The sequence below is a fragment of the Oncorhynchus mykiss genome, chromosome 2, assembly GCF_057628025.1.
Source record: "Oncorhynchus mykiss isolate SJ-2025 chromosome 2, ASM5762802v1, whole genome shotgun sequence".
In the NCBI taxonomy this organism is placed as follows: Eukaryota; Metazoa; Chordata; class Actinopteri; order Salmoniformes; family Salmonidae; genus Oncorhynchus; species Oncorhynchus mykiss.
The window spans coordinates 64,327,186-64,349,182 of record NC_143023.1 but is presented as its reverse complement, the minus strand read 5'-3'; the positions used below and the strand labels follow the sequence as shown (position 1 = coordinate 64,349,182).

General features: G+C 41.3%; 1 protein-coding gene and 1 long non-coding RNA gene across 5 annotated transcripts in view; both read left to right on the top strand.

Annotated features, from left to right (window-relative positions):
• The window catches only part of LOC110493697 (galanin peptides), a 28,185-nt gene extending 6,346 nt beyond the window's left edge, over positions 1–21,839 (top strand). Inside the window, exons 1-7 of one of the 4 annotated variants that reach the window (XM_021568113.3) lie at positions 17,602–17,726; positions 17,832–17,912; positions 18,259–18,313; positions 20,049–20,120; positions 21,013–21,099; positions 21,255–21,326; positions 21,596–21,839. In XM_021568113.3, the coding sequence (XP_021423788.2) occupies positions 17,832–17,912; positions 18,259–18,313; positions 20,049–20,120; positions 21,013–21,099; positions 21,255–21,326; positions 21,596–21,657 (429 nt within the window). In that variant the 5' untranslated portion in view covers positions 17,602–17,726 and the 3' untranslated portion in view covers positions 21,658–21,839. Of the gene's footprint in view, positions 1–17,601; positions 17,727–17,831; positions 17,913–18,258; positions 18,314–20,048; positions 20,121–21,012; positions 21,100–21,254; positions 21,327–21,595 lie in introns of those variants that run through there. The other 3 variants (XM_090204561.1, XM_021568122.3, XM_090204578.1) reach the window with 3 other exon arrangements.
• LOC149985185 (uncharacterized) lies at positions 15,595–16,990 on the top strand. The gene is made up of 2 exons (XR_016487699.1): positions 15,595–16,302; positions 16,443–16,990. It is a non-coding gene; the product is annotated as an uncharacterized LOC149985185 (long non-coding RNA).
• Positions 21,840–21,997: the final 158 nt, after the last annotated feature.

Below are 21,997 nucleotides of genomic sequence, written 5' to 3'. Positions count from 1 at the left end.
GCAAAAATCCAGGTATTGCCAGCAGTAGTACCTGTTTAACACAAAGTTTAAATCATCTGTTTATGTTATTTCTTTAGTCATTTCTAGTGACGTATTTTAGTGTTGTTAACTTATGTTTCTTTTAAACACCATAAGGCAATTCACAAAATGAATTGTATTGCAACCTGTTTATAATAACAACAGTGCAGGGAAGACCTCACCTGTATTAAAGATTTCCAAAAGATGTGGGATTCAATTTCGAAGGCACTACTGAATATCAACACGGGCATAAACGTGTGAATCAACAGTTTGGGGCTGATGTGTGCAATCTCCTTTGTGTAATAACTGACCTGGACAGCAATACAAATCCATATCAGCAAAGGTATCATAATTCTGATTCTTATCATATGGCCTATGATTAACATCAGAATTTTGGGTTGTAGCCAGTCTATAGAGGCAGAACATAAAAATAATAAAACACAACTTTTCTCAACAGTATATTTTAGACTTTTAGATATTAAATAATTTGATAAATATGATACAATTGAAGTCAGAAGTTTACATACACTTAGGTTGGAGTCATTAGAACTTGTTTTTCAACCACTCCACAAATTTCTTGTTAACAAACTATAGTTTTGCCAAGTCGGTTAGGACATCCACTTTGTGCATGACACAAGTAATTTTTCTAACAATTGTTTACAGACAGATTATTTCACTTATAATTCACTGTATCACAATTCCAGTGGGTCAGAAGTTTACATACACTAAGTTGACTGTGCCTTTAAACAGCTTGGAAAATTCCAGAAAATGATGTCATGGCTTTAGAAGCTTCTGATAAGCTAATTGACATCATTTGAGTCAGTTGGAGGTGTACCTGTGGATGTATTTCAAGGCCTACCTTCAAACTCAGTGCCTCTATGCTTGACATCGTGGGAAAATCTAAAGAAATCAGCCAAGACCTGAGAAAAAAAATTGTAGACCTCCACAAGTCTGGTTCATCATTGGGAGCAATTTCCAAACGCCTGAAGGTACCGTACCACGTTCATCTGTACAAACAATAGTACGCAAGTATAAACACCATGGGACCACGCAGCCGTCATACCGCTCAGGAAGGAGACACGTTCTGTCTCCTAGAGATGAAAGTACTTTGGTATGAAAAGTGAAAATCAATCCCAGAACAACAGCAAAGGACCTTGTGAAGATGCTGGAGGAAACAGGTACAAAAGTATCTATATCCACATTAAAACGAGTCCTATATTGTCATAACCTGAAAGGCCGCTCAGCAAGGAAGAAGCCACTGCTCCAAAACCACCATAAAAAAGCCAAACTACAGTTTGCAACTGCACATGGGGACAAAGATCGGACTTTGTGGAGAAATGTCCTCTGGTCTGATGAAACAAAAATAGAACTGTTTGGCCATGAAGACCATCGTTATGTTTGGAGGAAAAAGGGGGATGCTTGCAAGCCGAAGAACACCATCCCAACCGTAAAGCACGGGGGTGGCAGCATCATGTTGTGGGGGTGCTTTGCTGCAGGAGGGACTGGTGCACTTCACAAAATAGATGGCATCATTAGCAAGGAACATTATGTGGATATATTGAAGCAACATCTCAAGACATCAGTCAGGAAGTTAAAGCTTGTTCGCAAATGGATCTTCCAAATGGACAATGACCGCAAGCATACTTCCAAAGTTGTGTCAAAATGGCTTAAGGACAACAAAGTCAAGGTATTGGAGTGGCCATCACAAAGCCCTGACCTCAATCCTATAGAACATTTGTTGGCAGAACTGAAAAAGTGTGTGAAAGCAAGGAGGCCTACAAACCTGACTCAGTTACACCAGCTCTGTCAAGAGGAATGGGCCAAAATTCACCCAACTTATTGTGGGAAGCTTGTGGAAGGCTACCCGAAATGTTTGACCCAAGTTAAACAATTTAAAGGCAATGCTACCAAATACTAATTGAGTGTATGTAAACTTCTGACCCACTGGGAATGTGATGAAAGAAATAAAAGCTCAAATAAATCATTCTTTCTGCTATTATTCTGACACTTCACATTCTTAAAATAAAGTGGTGATCCTAACTGACCTAAGACAGGGAATTTTTACTAGGATTAAATGTCAGGAATTGAGTTTTGGAGTTTAAATGTATTTGGCTAAGGTGTATGTAAACGTCCGAGTTCAACTGTATGTCCATACCTCTGGATACTGGAAACTAAGTGTTCCTAGTAACATCCCACAAAGGGCTAATAGTACAGTATATGGCAGCTTCAGAGTCTGCAAGAGGGTTCTGACAACAGCTGTAGAAACCAGAGGGGAAAAAAGTTGTCATGTTTGTGAGGGATTTCGGGTAACACAGGGGTAATTGTAGGGGTAGTGTATAATTGTACGGCACTGACATGGTTTGCAATTACATATTGCATTTAGTTTTGGGTTGTGCACAAGAAGTGACTAGTGTATACGGTCTAGCTAGTTATCTAACTTTACCTCCAAAGAGACATGCTCCAAACACAGTGAGTATGATCCCTGGTTGACTCTGGTCACTTAAAAGAATCCAGGGCATGAGGCTGGTGTCATTATCAGACGTCATATTGCTGATTTCTGAATGAGATTCGGTGTGTAGGAAAGCCATTTTTGCATGCAGATAGACTGGGAGGGAGGGACAGGAAAAAGGTTATTGCACCCATCGGTGACAACGGGTGGGCATTGTCAGCGGGCTCGGACGGGTTACAAATCACACTAGCTAACGTGAAAGATACTCAGCCAGGTCAAACTGTTCGAAAGACATCAGGCTTCTTTTGGATATCTGGCTAACAGTGTTGGGGAAGCTACTCTGAAAATAGGCCTATAGTTTTCCAAGCTAGCAGGTACATCACAATGAAAGAAGTTAAGCTACACTAAAGCTACCCTCAAGAAAAATATAGCTTACTTAACTGAAGTTACTTTGAATACATCCAAACTACTTCCTGAAAAGTATCACATGTACAGTGTAAATCTGAAATGCAAGAACAGATCATTTTGTCATTTAGTCTATTAAACACTTCTCTGATATGTATGTATTTTTGTACAAAAAAAGTAGTATGTAGTACAGTAGCTAGCTACACCCCTACATGGCAAAAAATGTATTAACTAGGTTACTGAAAACATTACCTAGATTTGAATTTAGTTCAACTACTCAGTGTTGGGGAGTAGTGCACTACATGAAGCTTATTCAACAAGCTAGTAATTTAACTACATTTTGCAGTAGCTTGGTGGTTGTTCAACAAGCTAAATTAAAATATTGGTAGATAGTGTTTTCAGTAGTTAGCTAGCTAGTCAATTAGCTAGCTAGCTAACTTACTTGTTTGCCATGTAGGGGTGTAGTTAGTAAGCTAACTAGAATTGGAACTACATAGCTAACCACTGGGCACAGATGTCAATTCAACGTCTATTCCACGTTGGTTCAATGTAATTTCATTTCAATGATGTGGAAAAAACATTGATTCAACCAGTGGGTAAACAAAATATAGGTGAAGCAGGCAGATATATTTTAATGGTTGTATATATTTGCTTGGTTTAAGTAAATATATACAGTACCAGTCAAATGTTTGGACACACCTACTCATTCAAGGGTTTTTCTTTATTTTTACTATTATCTACAATGTAGAATAATAGTGAAGACATCAAAAAAATATGAATAACACAAATGGAATCATGTGGTAACCACAAAAATGTTAAATAAATCAGAATATCTTATATTTGAAATTCTTCAAAACAGCCACCCTTTGCCTTGATGACAGCTCTGCACACTCTTGGCATTCTCTCAATCAGCTTCATGAGGTAGTCACCTGGAATGCATTTCAATTAACAGGTCTGCCTTGTTAGAGAATAATTTGTGGAATTTCTAACCTCCTTAATGCGTTTGAGATACCTCTGCTGCAGATGATAAGTTCATTAGAGTTACCAGCCTTAGAAATTGCAGCCCAAATAAATGCTTCACAGAGTTCAAGAAACAGACGCATCTCAATATCAACTGTTCAGAGGAGACTGTGTGAATCAGGCCTTCATGGTCGAATTGCTAAAAAGAAACCACTACTTAAGAACACCAATGAGAAGAAGAGACTTGCTTGGGCCAAGAAACACGAGCAATGGACATTGGACCAGTGGAAACCTGTTCTTTGGTCTGATGAGTCCAAATTAGAGATTTTTGGTTCCAACCGCCGTGTCTTTGTGAGACGCAGAGTAGGTGAGCGGATTAATTCCAAATGTGTGGTCCACCATGAAGCATGGAGGAGGAGGTGTGATGGTGCTTTGCTGGTGACACTGTCTGTGACTGATTTACAATTCAAGGCACACAATCAGCATGGCTACCACAGCATTCTGCAGCAATACGCCATCTCATCTGGTTTGCGCTTAGTGGGACTATCATTTGTTTTCAACAGGACAATGACCCAACACACCTCCAGGTTGTGTAAGGGCAATTTGACCAAGAAGGAGAGTGATGTAGTGCTGCATCAGATGACACAATCACCCGACCTCAACCCAATTGAGGTGGTTTGTGAAGAGTTGGACCGCAGAGTGAAGAAAAAGCAGCCAACAAGTGCTCAGCATATGTGGAAAAGCCTTCCAGGTGAAGCTGGTTGAGAGAATGCCAAGAGTGTGCAAAGTTGTCATCAAGGCAAAGGGTGGCTACTTTGAAGAATCTCAAATATAAAATATATTTTGATTTGATTAAAAGTTGTTTAGAAGCCTCTTGAACCTAGACGCTCCGGTACCGCTTGTCGTGCGGTAGCAGAGAGAACAGTCCATGACTAGGGTGGCTGGAGTCTTTGACAACAATTAGGGCATTCCTCTGACACCACCTGGTATAGAGGTCCTGGATGGCAGGAAGCTTGGCCCCGGTGATGTACTGGCCGTACGTACTACCCTCTGTAGTGCCTTGCAGTCGGAGGTCGAGCAGTTACCATACCAGGCAGTGATGCAACCCATCAGGATGCTCTCGATGGTGCAACTGTAGAACCTTTTGAGGATCTGAGGACCCATGCCAAATATTTTCAGTCTCCTGAGGGGGAATAGGTTTTGTCGTGCCCTCTTCACGACTGTCTTGGTGTGCTTGGACCATGTTAGTTTGTTGTTGATGTGGATGCCAAGGAACTTGAAGCTTTCAACCTGCTCCACTAAATCAAATCAAAGTTTATTTGTCACGTGCGCCGAATATAACAGGTGTAAACCTTGCTTACTTACAGGCCCTAACCAACAGTGCAATTTTTAAGTAAGAAAAGGGTATTCGGACAAAACAGAGATGCTTGCTCTAGGTCCCAAGAAACAAAGAGATCTTCTGTTGAATCTGACAATTAATCTTAATGGTTGTACAGTCGTCTCAAATAAAACTGTAAAGGACCTCTGCGTTACTCTGGACCCCGATCTCTCTTTTGAAGAACATATCAAGACCATTTCAAGGACAGCTTTTTTCCATCTACGTAACATTGCAAAAATCAGAAACTTTCTGTCCAAAAATGATGCAGAAAAATTCATCCATGCTTTTGTCACTTCTAGGTTAGACTACTGCAATGCTCTACTTTCCGGCTACCCGGATAAAGCACTAAATAAACTTCAGTTAGTGCTAAATACGGCTGCTAGGATCCTGACTAGAACCCAAAAATGTTATCATATTACTCCAGTGCTAGCCTCCCTACACTGGCTTCCTGTCAAGACAAGGGCTGACTTCAAGGTTTTACTGCTAACCTACAAAGCATTACATGGGCTTGCTCCTACCTATCTCTCTGATTTGGTCCTGCCGTACATACCTACACGTACGCTACGGTCACAAGACGCAGGCCTCCTAATTGTCCCTAGAATTTCTAAGCAAACAGCTGGAGGCAGGGCTTTCTCCTATAGAGCTCCATTTTTATGGAATGGTCTGCCTACCCATGTAAGAGACGCAAACTCGGTCTCAACCTTTAAGTCTTTACTGACGACTCATCTCTTCAGTGGGTCATATGATTGAGTGTAGTCTGGCCCAGGAGTGGGAAGGTGAACGGAAAGGCTCTGGAGCAACGAACCGCCCTTGCTGTCTCTGCCTGGCCGGTTCCCCTCTTTCCACTGGGATTCTCTGCCTCTAACCCTATTACAGGGGCTGAGTCACTGGCTTACTGGGGCTCTTTCATACCGTCCCTGGGAGGGGTGCATCACTTGAGTGGGTTGAGTCACTGATTTGATCTTCCTGTCTGGGTTGGCGCCCCCCCCCCCTTGGGTTGTGCCGTGGCGGAGATCTTTGTGAGCTATACTCGGCCTTCTCTCAGGATGGTAAGTTGGTGGTTGAAGATATCCCTCTAGTGGTGTGGGGGCTGTGCTTTGGGAAAGTGGGTGGGGTTATATCCTTCCTGTTTGGCCCTGTCCGGGGGTGTCCTCGGATGGGGCCACAGTGTCTCCTGACCCCTCCTGTCTCAGCCTCCAGTATTTATGCTGCAGTAGTTTGTGTCAGGGGGCTAGGGTCAGTTTGTTATATCTGGAGTACTTCTCCTGTCCTATTCAGTGTCCTGTGTGAATTTAAGAGTGCTCTCTCTAATTCTCTCTTTCTCTCTCTCTCTCGGAGGACCTGAGCGCTAGGACCATGCCTCAGGACTACCTGACATGATGACTCCTTGCTGTCCCCAGTCCACCTGGCCATGCTGCTGCTCCAGTTTCAACTGTTCTGCCTTATTATTATTTGACCATGCTGGTCATTTATGAACATTTGAACATCTTGGCCATGTTCTGTTATAATCTCCACCCGGCACAGCCAGAAGAGGACTGGCCACCCCACATAGCCTGGTTCCTCTCTAGGTTTCTTCCTAGGTTTTGGCCTTTCTAGGGAGTTTTTCCTAGCCACCGTGCTTCTACACCTGCATTGCTTGCTGTTTGGGGTTTTAGGCTGGGTTTCTGTACAGCACTTTGAGATATCAGCTGATGTACGAAGGGCTATATAAATAAATTAGATTTGATTTGAATTTGATTTGTATTAGGTGAACAATAGATAGGTAAAGAAATAAAAACAACAGTAAAAAGACAGTGAACAATAACAGTAGCAAGGCTATATACAGTAGCGTGGCTACTGTAAATGCAGGCTCCGGTTAGTCAGGCTAATTGAGGTAGTATGTACACGTAGGTATGGTTAAAGTGGCAGCGTGCTCGGTCCTCCTTTCCCTGTAGTCCACAATCATCTCCTTTGTCTTGATCACGTTGAGGGAGAGGCTGTTGTCCTTGCACCACACGGTCAGGTCTCTGACCTCCTCCCTATCGTTGTCGGTGGTCAGGCCTACCACTATTGTGTCATCGGCAAACTTAATGATGGTGTTGGAGTAGTGCCTGGCCGTCCAGTCATGAGTGAACAGGGAGCACAGGAGTCCAGTTGCAGAGGGAGGTGTTTAGTCCCAGGGCCCTTAGCTTAGTGACAAAGGAGATGATTGTGGACTACAGGAAAAGGAGGACCGAGCGTGCCCCCATTCTCATTGACGGGGCTGTAGTGGAGCAGGTTGAGAGCTTCAAAGTTCCTTGGTGTCCACATCACCAACAAACTAACATGGTCCAAACCCACTAAGACAGTCGTGAAGATGGCACGACAAAACCTATTCCCGCTTAGGAGACTGAAAAGATTTGGCATGGGTCCTCAGATCCTCAAAAGGTTCTACAGCTGCAACAGAGAGAATCGTGATGGGTTGCATCGAATCAAATTACATTTTATTGGTCACATACACAGAGTTAGCAGATGTTAATGCGAGTGGTCACTGCCTGGTATGGCAACTGCTCGGACTCCGACTGCAAGGCACTACAGAGAGTAGTGTGTACGACCCAGTACATCACTGGGGCAGCTGCCTGCCATCCAGACCCCAGCCACCCCAGTCATAGACTGTTCTCTCTACTACCGCATGGCAAGCAGTACCAGAGCACCAAGTCTAGGACCAAAATGCTTCTCAACAGCTTTTACCCCCAAGACAAAAGACTCCTGAACAGATAATCAAATGGCTACCCAGACTATTTGCATTGTCCCGCCCCACAAACCCCTAATTTATGCTGCTGCTACTCTGTTTATCATATATGCATAATCACTTTAACTATACATTCATGTACATACTACCTCAATTAGCCCGACTAACCGGTGCCTGTATATAGCCTCGCTACTATTATTTTTCAATGTCTTTTTACTGTTGTTTTTTATTACTTTACTTATCTATTGTTCACCTAATAGCAATTTCTTACTTAAAAATGCACTGTTGGTTAGGGCCTGTAAGTAGTTCGGCGCACGTGCCAAATAAACTTTGATTTGATTTGATTATTGATGAGCTTTGAGGGCACTATGATGTTGAATGCTGAGCTGTAGTCATTTAATACCATTCTCACATAGGTGTTCCTTTTGTCCAGGTGGGAAACGGCAGTGTGGAGTACAATCGAGATTGCATCATCTGTGGATCTGTTGGGGTAGTATGCAAATTGGAGTGGGTCTAGGGTTTCTGGGATAATACTGTTGATGTGAGCCATGACCAGCCTTTCAAAGCACTTCATGGCAACAGACGTGAGTGGTACGGATTGGTAGTCATTTAAGCAGGTTACCTTAGTGTTCTTGGGTACAGTGACAATGGTGGTCTGCTTGAAACATGTTGGTATTACAGACAGACAGGGATAGGTTGAAAATGTCAGTGAAAAAACTTGCCAGTTGGTCAGCGCATGCTCGGAGTACATGTCCTGGCAATCCGTCTGAATGTTGACCTGTTTGAAGGTCTTACTCACATCGGTTGCGAAGAGCGTGATCACACAATCGTCTGGAACAGCTGATGCTCTCATGCATGTTTCAGTGTTACTTGCCTCGAAGCGAGCATAATAGTTATTTAGCTCGTCTGGTAGGCTTGTGTCACTGGGCAACTCTCGGCTGTGGTTCCCTTTGTAGTCTGCACATTGAGAGCAGCAGCTCTAGCCTTTAGCTCAGTGCGGATGTTGCCTGTAATCCATGGCTTCTGGTTGGGGTATGTACGTACAATCACCGTGGGGACGACGTTATCGATGCAATTATTGATGAAGCCAGTGACTGATGTGGTGTACTCCTCAATTCCATCGGAATATCAATTATATTGGCAAGAAATTCAACAATGGAAATTCATGCCCACAAAGATGGAAGGCAGATAAGGTCACAAAGATGGAAGTCAGATAAGGACCATTCTAGCCAATGAAAGGGCAGATACGCGTGTGAACAACAGGCACAACTAAATCATTTTTCTCAAAGTTGCCCAGAAAGCCACATGCATCCACTTATAGCAGTACATTATTTGTAACAGCATAAACATTTTGAAACCTCTATTAGATCAAATAAGCCTCATGTTATTGGAAACTCTCTCATAGACCTCCATACAAAACAATCCCCACTTGGCCTCCCGAGTGGCGCAGCAGTCTAAGGCACTGCAGTGCTTGAGGCGTCACTACAGATCCGGGTTTGATCCAGGGCTGTGTTGCAGCCGGCTGCGACCGGGAGATCCATGAGCAGAAGCACAATTGGCCCAGCGTTGTCCAGGTTAGGGGAAGGTTTGGCCGGCCAGGATGTCCTTGTCCCATCTCACTCTAGCGACTCCTGTGGCGGGCCGGGCCCATGCACGCTGACACAGTCGCCAGTTGTACGGTGTTTCCTCCGACACATTTGTGCAGCTGGCTTCCAGGTTTTTGGAAGCCAGAAAAAAAGATTAGAATAATAAAAATGTTAATCCCCACTTGGTCTGCATCTCTTATGCGAACAGATTTTGGCCAGAGTACTGTAAATACTCTCGCTTTGCCTCTTCCGCTCTGGTGCAGCTTAACTTCTTCCAGTGTAAAGTAATTGGTAGCATGTAACATTACTTTGAACTAGCTAGCTAGCTATATTTTCAGAGTACCCACTGGGCACAAACACAGACTCAACGTTGTTTCAACGTAATTTTAGATCTACAATGTTGTACACTATAAGAAAATAAAACAGTCTAGGCAGAACATCCTACTGGAAAATGTATCTATCTACAGCTACCTTTTGGTCTCCCATCCAGGGTTTTAACGCAACCAAATATCAACATTTGATGGAGATGTATCTTCTAGTGCCATCTGTGCCACTGACTTAGTCTGACTTTAATTCCAGTTTGCCTACATATTAATAATTTATATTTTGGATTCAAGTTAAAGTCTAATTTCAAGTTTGATTTTATTTAGTACTATCATTTAAGTTAGATTTTGATTGAGACATGAATCCAACATATCAAGGAAACATGTCAAGGAAACAGCAGAGGGAGCCCCCCCCCTATTCACATCGATGCGACCACAGTGGAGAAGGTGGAAAGTAGAGTTCGACCGATTAATTGGAATAGCTTATTAATTAGGGCCGATTTCAAGTTTTCATAACAATCGGAAATCTGTATTTTTCGGCGCCGATTTTTACAAATATTTGTACCTTTATTTAACTAGGCAAGTCAATTAAGAACACATTCTTCTTGGGGGATCCAATCTTGCAACCTTACAGTTAACTAGTTCAACGCAATAACGGCCTGCCTCTCTCTCGTTGCACTCCACAAGGAGACTGCCTGTTACGCGAATGCAATAAGCCAAGGTAAGTTGCTAGCTAGCATTAAACTTATCTTATAAAAAACAATCAATCATAATCACTAGTTAACCACACATGGTTGATGATATTACTAGATATTATCTAGTGTGTCCTGCTTTGCATATAATCTGACTGAGCATACAAGTATCTAAGTATCTGACTGAGCAGTGGTAGGCAGAAGCAGGAGCGTAAACATTCATTCAAACAGCACTTTCGTGCGTTTTGCCAGCAGCTCTTCGTTGTGCGTCAAGCATTGCGCTGTTTATGACTTCAAGCCTATCAAATCCCGAGATGAGGCTGTGAAATAACCGAAGTGAAATGGCTAGCTAGTTAACGCTCGCTAATAGCGTTTCAGACGTCACTCGCTCTTAGCCTTCTACTAATTGTTCCCCTTGCTCTGCATGGGTAACGCTGTTTCGATGATGGCTGTTGTCGTTGTGTTGCTGGTTCGAGCCCAGGGAGGAGCGAGGAGAGGGACGGAAGCTATACTGTTACACTGGCAATACTAAAGTGCCTATAAGAACATCCAATAGTCAAAGGTTAATGAAATACAAATGGTATAGAGCATGGGTGTCAAACTCTGGCCCGTGGGCCAAATTTGGCCCGCGGGGTAATTATATTTGGCCCGCGAGACAATACCAAATTACTACTAGAGCTGGCCCGCCGGTATTATACAGCGCATTCACCACTAATACTACAAATCCCATAATGCTCTGCTGTTTTCGCGCGCCAATCAGGACAGGACCCAGAAACGCTCTCTCCTCTGTGACAGTAGTCATAGCAACATAGACGCTACAACTGTCAGCGAGCTAACCCTTCCCAAAAATGGCGAAAAGAAAGGCAGAAAACAGGAGCTTTCTGGACAAGTGGGAGGCAGAATATCTGTTTACATATGTAAAAGACAAACCTGTTTGTCTTGTTTGTGGAGTCAACGTGGCTGTAAGTAAGGAGTACAACATTAGACGACACTATGAAACGAAACACCATGACAAATACAAGGACCTGGACATGACTCAAAGGAGCCAGAAAGTAGAGGAGATGAAAAGAAGTTTGGTTTCACAACAGAATATGTTTAAAAAAGCCACATCACATAGCGAGGCTGCTGTAAAGGCTAGTTATATAGTGGCAGCAGAGATCGCAAAATCAGCCCGGCCCTTTAATGAGGGAGAGTTCATGAAAAAGTGCATGATGAAGGTTTGTGACCTCGTATGCCCAGAGAAAAAACAAGCATTTTCAAACGTGAGCCTGAGCAGGAACACAGTAGCTGATCGCACATGTGATCTTGCCACCAATCTGTATGACCAGCTGATGGAAAAGGGAAAAGATTTTGTTGCGTTCTCCCTCGCTGTGGATGAGAGCTGCGACGCATCTGATACTGCTCAGCTGTCAGTCTTCATCCGTGGAGTGGACTCAAATCTGTGTGTTACGGAGGAGCTATTAGGATTCAAATCAATGCATGGCACAACCACAGGAAAGGAAATCTTTGAGGAGGTTTCCAAATGTGTAACTGAAATAAAGCTGCCGTGGGATAAACTCGTTGGATTAACGACAGATGGTGCGCCAGCGATGTGCGGTAAAAAGAGTGGACTGGTGGGCATGGTTCGGGAGAAGATGCGGGAAGAGAACTGTGCAGGTGAGCTAACTGTTTACCACTGCATCATACATCAGGAAGCACTGTGTGCCAAAGCCCTAAAGATGGAACATGTTATGACCACAGTAACACAGGTAGTTAACTTTATAAGAGCCAAAGGTCTAAATCACCGCCAGTTTAAATCTTTTCTGGAGGAGTGTGGTTCGGAATACGCAGACGTGCCGTATCACACAGAGGTGAGATGGCTAAGCAGAGGAAAAGTACTGAACAGATGTTTCGAGCTGCGTGAGGAAATATGTCAATTCCTGGAAACCAAATGGAAGGATACAGCAGAGCTCCGGGAGCAAAAGTTCCTGTGTGAGCTGGCCTTTCTCTGTGACATCTCGAGCCATCTCGATGCGCTGAACCTGCAGCTTCAGGGGCGGGGGCGCATCATCACAGACATGTACGCTGCAGTGAGGGCCTTCAAAACTAAACTGTGCCTGTGGGAGAATCAGATGCTGCAAGGAAACCCTTGCCATTTTCCCTGCTGCCAATCCATAAAAGCGCAGATCTCTACCGCCGTGTTCCCATGCGCACAGTTTGCTGAAAAACTCAGTGTTCTCGCCGCTGAGTTTAGCCGGCGATTTGCCGACTTCGATGCCCAGAAATGCACGTTTGAACTGCTTAGTAATCCCTTCGCAGTTGATGTGGAAAATGCACCAACCAACATCCAAATGGAGCTGATTGAACTCCAGTGCAACGACACGCTGAAGTCAAAGTATGATGCTGTGGGCGCCGCACAGTTTCCACGGTTCATCCCTGACACAATGCCTCAGCTCCGCACCCAAGCTGCTCAGATGCTCTCCATGTTCGGCAGCACTTATCTATGCGACCAAAACAACTCACAGGAGACGTCTAACTGATGAACATCTTCGCTCGATACTGAGGATTTCTTCAGCTCAGAGCTTGAGCCCAGACATCGATGAACTAGCATCCAAGAAGAGATGCCAGGTATCTGGCTTGGGCACATCAGATTAGACCAGTGTGCAATAATTAACGTTTTCTTTATGCACTTTTTCTTGCTACAAGGCATGGGCTTGAATGGTTGATTGATTTATTATCATTTTATTTGTAAAATTATTAGCCAGTGGAAAAAGTTTATTTTGGTATTTAAATCAGAAGGCTGCAAATAGAAAAGAAGCATACAATTTTTATTTAAACGTTATTTATTTAATAAATGAATGCCATTGATGTGTTTTTTCATTTGAAATTCGATTTTGCATGTCTCCACTATTAAATTATATATTGTATGGTAATAAGCGATGCTTGTTCCATATTCAATGTTAAAGCAAAACTTGTTTGAGTCCATATTAAAAGGTTAATTTGTTCAATGTTGGCCCGTGACTTTGTTCAGGTTTTACATTTTGGCCCACTGGGTATTTGAGTTTGACACCCCTGGTATAGAGGGAAATAGTCCTATAATTCCTATAATAACTACAACCTAAAACTTCTTACCTGGGAATATTGAAGAGTCATGATAAAAGGAACCACCAGCTTTCATATGTTCTCAAGTTCTGAGCAAGGAACTAAAACGTTAGCTTTCTTACATAGCACATATTGCACTTTTACTTTCTTCTCCAACACTTTGTTTTTGCATTATTTAAACCAAATTGAACATGTTTCATTATTTACTTGAGGCTAAATTGATTTTTTTGATGTATTATATTAAGTTAAAATAAGTGTTCATTCAGTATTGTTGTAATTGTCATTATTACAAATGTTAAAAAAATTAAAAAAATAATCGGCCGATTAATCGGTATCGGCTTTTTTGGTCCTCCAATAATCGGTATCGGTGTTGAAAAATCATAATCAGTCGACCTCTAGTGGAAAGCTTCAAGTTCCTCGGCGTACACATCACTGACTAACTGAAATGGCCCATCCACACAGACAGTGTGGTGAAGAAGGCGCAACAGCGCCTCTTCAACCTCAGGACGTTGAAGAAATTTGTCTTGGCACCTAAAACCCTCACAAACTTTTACAGATGCACAATTGAGGGCATCCTGTCAGGCTGTATCACTGCCTGGTACAGCAACTGCACCGCCCGCAACCACAGGTCTCTCCAGAGGGTGGTGCAGTCTGCCCAACGCATCACCGGGAGCAAACTACCTGCCCTCCAGGACACCTACAGCACCCGATGTCACAGGAAGGCCAAAAAGACCAGACTGTTAAATACTGTTAAATAGCTATCACTAGCACATTAGAGGCTGCTGCCCTATATACATAGACTTGGAATCACTGGCCACTTTAATAATGGAATACTAGTCACTTTAATAATGTTTACAATTTTTGCATTACTATCTCATATGTATATACTGTATTCTATCCAATTCTACTGTATCTTAGTCTATGCCGCTCTGACATTGCTCGCCCAAATGTTGAAATATTCTTAATTTCATTCCTTTACTTTAGATGTGCGTGTATTGTTGTGAAATTGTTAGATATTACAGTTAGATATTACTGCACTGTTAGAGCTAGAACCACAAGCATTTCGCAACACCCGAATAGCATCTGCTAAGCACATGTACATGACAAATACAATTTGATTTGATTCATTTGTAGACAAACTGGAATTAAAGCAAGCCAAGTCTGTGGCACAGATGGTACTATTCAAGCACTAGATTAAGCACATCCTTTAGTTGTGTCAAAACACGCATTGATAAACATTTGGGTAATGTTAACAACTAACAACAAATCAGACATTGTTTTTCCATTGGAATTTGGTTGTGCTCTTAGGTGGTTGAAAGCATAGTGATAACACATTGGAATTGGAAATTCAACTAGCTTTTTGAGTGGGTGAATATAGGTTGTAATCGCATTGATCTACAATGTCTCAACCAAATATTACCCAATTATCCACGTTGAAGTGATGTGCCCACTGCCCAGTGGGTAGCTTCTTCAATACTGACTACCGCCAAGCTACTCAAATTTAGCTAGCTAGCTAATTACAGAAATGACTCATATTAGCTAACGTTAGCTAGTTAAACTACATGTAACGTTAGTTAGCTAACTTTAGATCACTAGCTACTACACGACACTGCTGGTTAGCTTGCGTGGCAACGAAGCCAGAAACTAGCCAACCACTGCAGCAGTTAGCTAGTTAGCTACAGTAGCTAGGAAAACACAAACATACGAGATCGAGCCCCTTTCCCACTGCGCTGATCAACGGCTTCTGTGGGCAAAATACGCTTGCTAACGTTAGCATACGTTAGCAAGCTAAAAACACTACTCAAATAAACTTACCTCATGGATTTATTTTGGGATTTGAGACAACGTTTTTTTCTCCAAGTTCATCCAAATTTCCGAGAGACCAGTGTAAACGTTTCAATTTAACGTTGCTAGGCTAGAACGATGTTTCGAGCTTTATGATCGCGTGACGTCATCGGCTACCTTTGGTTGAACAGCCAGTGCGTTACGCGACAGTGCGCTCCACACAGGAGCTGTCTCGGACAAGCAAGGCTAGTACGCTGTCCGTTTACATTGCGAAACTATACATTTAGCCACTGCTATAATCTGTAATAAGCAGTCTTTCACAAATACAGAATTTGTGTAATTAATTTAGCCCTTGTAAAATAACTGTAAAAATGTGCGATCATTGCAGACACAGAGGGCATGGAGTCTCAAAGAAAATAAGGGTTAGTGCAAATGTATGCAGACTCACGTGACGTCATTGATGCAAATCATGTATTTTGGGAATACTTTACTTTATAAAAGAGTTAGGAACTTTCCTTAACTTCATCTATGATATTTAATATTGTAGAAAGTCAGAAGAAAACTGTCAGGCTTCAATGGTCAACTTGCAGAGGTTGAAATGTTGCCCAATGGATTGTCTGCTAAAAGAATGCATTGTGAACTACGGCGAGAGACCTCTGATTCGGAGAAACAAAGACCATTACCTGCATCGGAAGTTGCACGTTTCTCTAAAGCACAACCATGCGTAGTCCAGTTAAACAGTGACGGCAGATATGGATGTGTTGCAATTACCAAGGATGGGGTTATAGCACTGTTTCTTCCAGACAAGAACCCCCTTACCTGTGCAAGAGCCCTACCTGGAGTCCAGGAGCTAAGGCCATTCTGTGATAGGACTTTGCAATTAAAGACAAGGCAAGGAAAGAACATCGAAAGCAGGTAGGCCTGGACTTTAGCTGGAAAAGTGGTTGTATCCAAATAGATCTGTCCTGTATGGTTGGTACAGGATGGAGTGTAGATTGTATAATACAAGGTGTTGAGTCAGAACAGTGCTCATAAAAACGTGATTTTCTCTTCAGCAACCTCTCCCTGCAGAAAACATCAACACATGGATTGTGTGGTGGTGTGATAAATACTCCGATCATCAATGTGAAAGGAGACAGCCATAGATCTTCAGCATTGAGTTCTGTGGATGGAGTTCCTTCCTCATGTCATAATGGATCAGAACATTGCCCAAGGTGTGATGCTTGTTACAATGGAGGATTTCCCACACAGACCAATGACAAATGTAGAGAAGAACTTACCGAACTGCCCATGCCTGTTGCAGAATCAGACCGAACATCTAAAAACGGACAAACCATTTTACAAAGAGCCCTAAGGTTCCTGCCTTTGTTACACCCTGTTTTTGTCCCATTTTGCGCTCTGTTGGTGGCTGCTGACCTGTACTGTCATTGGAATGGAAGGTCATGGTGCCCTGAGAGTGGCTTTTCTAGTCTGTTATCTAGTGTAGCTTGTGAATACCATCCTCCAGTATGACTAGTTAATCTCAATGATAGGATAACATTTTCATATAAGTCATGCTCTCATTATTTCTGATCTGTTAATTAAATAAAGAACTTCATTTAAATCCCTCTTATTGATCTCATATACATGTAACCTATAACCATTTCTGAAAAGTGTTATTTTAACACCTTCAAACTAATATTTTATGGCAACTATCTATGGATAAAGGCTACAGAAAAGTTCCAATCTATTGTCACAAAATAGATATCGCCCTTTGATTCAGTATTTCCTGCTTTCATAATTGAAATGGATCAGTCCACAAATCCATGGAAAGATTCTAACTTTCTCCTTGTCTGTAAAGGTTTTGTATTTTGACATTTTAACCACTGAGAGGCTCTAAAATAAATATTTTAGATTCACTGATCTTATAGCAGTTTTAGTTTAGACATACACGATAAATGTTTTTTCTACAAATGATATCACGTGAGATTCTGTTAATGAGAAAATTGATCCGACTTTCAGAACTACTGTCCAACTCAATGTTTCAGGTTGCAAAAAGTACATGACGATGTTATTGTAATTTAATCGTGACATGACCACTAAGCCTACAGGAGGGGGTAGGTGGTTGTGACGTCTGAATTTGAGGAACAGGTAGGACCCCCCCTACGCTTTATCCCCCCTACACTTTTTTGTAGTTGCTTGGGGATTATAAAAGGCTACCAGAATCATCCTAACCCAAACGAGAATCACTACATGGACATTGAAGTTCTCTCCTCATCTATGAGCATACCTATTTTGAATAAAGCCTTATAGACGTTTACATTATATTTTCTCTTCCACCCTTGAACAAAACTTTAAAGGTAAGCAGATTCAAGACTTCTTTATAAATGTTTGTTTTGCGACTTTCAACTTCTAAAATTTTGAGATTTTCTACAACTAAAATGTTTTTGTATATCTTGCCTTAGATGCAGAAGTCTATTGGAGTAGTTTGCATATCACTCATTTTCTGCGCAGCTCTGTCAGAAACAATTGGATTAGTGATTGCGGTAGGTCAACGTTGTATTGTATTTGTAAAAATGTTGTCTAAAATGCTGTGATTTTCTCGTTGTTTTAACTAGAAGTAGGCCTAGGCTATTGCAAACAACATAAACATTATATTAACGTTTTAATGACTTAACACCATAACGTGGCATTGAGAGAATCGAGTTATTGCAATATAGTTAAATTGAGCAATTGGCATTCCATTTTTTTTTTATTCACAAGTGAAATACTGTAGTGTGAGGTGTGTGTGTGTTTGTTGAGTTAACTGATGAGTATACAGTCTGTATAAGGAATCTGATTTAAGCGTGTGTGTGTGTGTGTGTGTGTGTGTGTGTGTGTGTGTGATCGCAGGCTAAAGAGAAGCGAGGATGGACACTGAACAGTGCTGGCTACCTTTTGGGTCCTCGTAAGTGACTTCTAACCAGGGTTGGGGAGTAACAGATTACATAATGTAACGTTACATGTAAGGGATTACAAAAAACGGTAACTGTAATCCGTTACAAGCAAAACATATTGTAATTACAGATACTTTTGAAAAACTAGATGATTACTTTTAAATTCACAAAGGATGTTTGCGAAAAAATTATTTGACACTTCTGATTGCTCAATGAAATTCAAACCAGCATCGAAAAAAGGCTCAAGTTTCAATTTGTTCCACCTGAGGGAGTCTGACCACAAGTCTGATGCCACTATGATGACACACTAAATGTGTTTGATGGATCGCGGGAAAAGAGCAGGAATAGGATTTTGTAGGCTACAGTCCACACATTTCTTCCAATGGTGCGACTGCTGTCGGCATCCAACGATTATCCAATTTGAATAATGTTTAGAGGTAAGGATGACAGCAGTGGTGTAGTCTAGGGCGATACGGATATCACGTATTATTGATATCTACATAGCGCAGTGATGTGAATCACACTGCTGCTCTCATTTAGCTATTTGCGCCTTACGGATTGTGGTTGTTGAGGATGGCTGTTCACAAATCTAAAAGTATATATGAACCCAACAATGGTTGAATTCAATAAATGTAAGCTGCTTATCAATCATTGTTTTTTAAACCAGTGGACAGCCAGAGAAAAATGCGCTCTTGCAACAGCTGCATAGTGCGGATCCCAGCCTATGGATAAATGTAGGGCTTTTATTGCTCAATCTAATCCATGCTGATAAAAAAATAAATCCATAGGCCTAATGGACACATGCTCAAACTCACACACTTTTGATAAACTTAAAGGGGCAATTTGTAGTTGCTACATCCATTTTTGGATTTATAAATGATATACATTAATGTAAAGATGCAGTAGAAAGCGATGGATTAGAAGAAGTATACATAACCAACACATAAAGTAAAATGTAACATCCATGTATGGCCAGCTATGTAAACTTTAACATTGATTTATCCTGCAATAGATGTCGTTCAATTGGTAACATACATTTTTGTCTTCTTCTAATGCAGTTTAAGGGGAATGTAATCTAAAAGTAACTGAATGTAATCAGATTACTTACTGAGTTTGGGTAATCCAAAAGTTAAGTTACCGATGACAAATTTCTACAGGTAACTAGTAACTGTAACGGATTACATTTAGAAAGTACCCAACCCCGCTTCTAACTTATTAACAATATATACATGTACAGCCTCTCAATCACAACAGTCAACTCCTTTCTCCTAGTCTTAACCTCATATTTGTTTGCCCATTGTACACTTTTTCACCTGGCTGTGTGATGTGGCATGATGGTTTCCAACATACTTGTTCTGTGTAATTATTGGACATTTAAGTTGTCATCCCTGACTATATTCACTATATTATAATATTTTGGAAGGTATCTGCTTTAAACAGGATAACCTATTCATTCCAAAGGTTAATGGATTCTTGTCAACAAAGAATGAGAATATGTCCTAAACTAGTTTAATTTTCAAACACAAATGCAATATGCAGTACCTCTGTCATATGCAACTTTGTACTTTTAACTGAGGATTTATTTAAATATCACATTTAATCCAATCTGTCAGCTGAATGCCAATGACGGTAAGTGGTTAACTGCACAATGTTAATTTAAACATCTCAATACTCAGTGTGCACTACTTTATAGACACAGGTCAGTGTTGTAAGTTCAGGTAAAATGCCATCATCCCTGTGTTTCAGGTCGTATTGATCACCTAATACAGATAATGGATAATCCCAGCGTAAGGGGGAGAGAAGAACTGCTAAGTCAATGTAAGATAGCTCCTGCAGGACATTGGAGTCAACGGAGGAATTGCTCTGTGACGCATCGCTCTGTGTGCTTATTTACTGTTTCCAGATGAAGCGTATTTCATGTCTCATAATGTATTAAACAACCAAGCAGAGGTGTTTTATCACGGCCATGGTCCCTTTGTTAGTTTATATTTCTACCTGTTTATGAATGATTCAATTGTCATACAGGAGCTTAAATCTCAGAAAGGCACTGTGAGAACAAAGACAATGATGCTAATGTTATTTTAGTATTTAATTATACTTGATGTGTGATGACTGAGGCTATGGGTTAAGGTAAAAATTCAAGGATTACAATTCAGATAATTAGTGCACTTACATGATTGTTCAGTGCATTTTTCCTAGCCCTCTTGACTTAAACCTCTATTAAAGTTGTGAAAGGGGAGTGGTATTGCAACCATGTTCTGGTCTGCACCTTGCCCCTTTTGGCTTTAAAATTAAAAACATAAGCAATGTGCTCTCTGAGATGCACAGTGAATGAAATTACTCTCCAAACGTTCATTTAGCCTAGCTTTCTTGGTTTTTATTTATTTTTTCTTAGCATGTGGTTGGACTGTTCCTTAATATTTATTTCCTTTTTAGGTTCTGTATCCATTCTCAAATGTGTATGTGCCTATCCTTCACTTATTCCATTGGTGAATATAAGTTGTAAAGCAATTCCGAGACTCAAGCCCTGCAGGTTGCTTTTCAGACTCATGACAGATAAAAGGAAAAACGCACGCTCATAAATTACAAGGGTGCCTTGAGGCTTTAGGCAGGGCTGTGGTGTTTGTGCGTGGTGTGCAATGAAGGGGATTTCATCTAGGGAATGGGTGAAAGTCAGCTGTGCAAACTATGATTTTGTCTTGTTGTTCAGATGGCATCGACGGTCACCGGACGCTCAGTGACAAGCATGGCCTTGCTGGTAAGAGAGACATGCCCCGGGACTATGACTTCAAATCAGGTGAGAGGCTCTAACAGCCATGTAAAACCTGGGGCTTGTAGCCTACAGTTTATAGACCCTATGAGAGGGAAAATCCAACGTTCAGAGTGCTGCAGTACAGTAAGTCTGTTTTACTCAGTGTCTTCTACACCTCATGAGGATCTCTAATTTTGCAGGTTCCTTGAGAATAACAGATGAGGATGTATTACACAATGTCATTGACTTCTTATCATACATGCAACTTAAAGGTGAGTTGATGTCTGTTATGAATGTTTAATTACAGCAAAATATATGACTGCGTACTCCATCAGGAGTTTTATTCATATCATAAACGGTTATGTTGACATGTTCCAGAGTAAAATGATCATATTTTGATTTAATATTTACATTTGTAGTCAGATTCCTGGCAGTATATAGTTAAAAACATATTTGGAACAGAACAACTTACTAGCATAGTCCTGATCAGATATAACCATCTGACTGTGCTCACTCAAATGTTTTTTCATCTACTTTGCAGAAATCGGAGCTCTGGATACCCTGCCTTCCTTGCTCACATCAGAAGAGATGAGTCAGCCCTAGTTCAACTTCAACATTCATTGATCTATTCTCAACTCTTCAAAAGCCTGCAAAGTACATTGTCTGTGCATATCCCATTATACTGGATACTGGTGTCATGATTTACAACAATCTCCTATACAGAGTAAACATGTTCCTATTATAATTTGAAAGAAATGTATTGAATAAAACTTTTTGAATGGCAATACTTTTTTGTTCCTATATATTGATTATACAGTATATAGTTGTTCTATGCAAACAGTGAGATTACCTTAGAAAGTGCAACAACCAAAACAACTCAGATTTTTTTTTAAATCTCAAATTTAAAATGTCAAGTCTCCAGCTTCTCTCGCACGCCAACTAA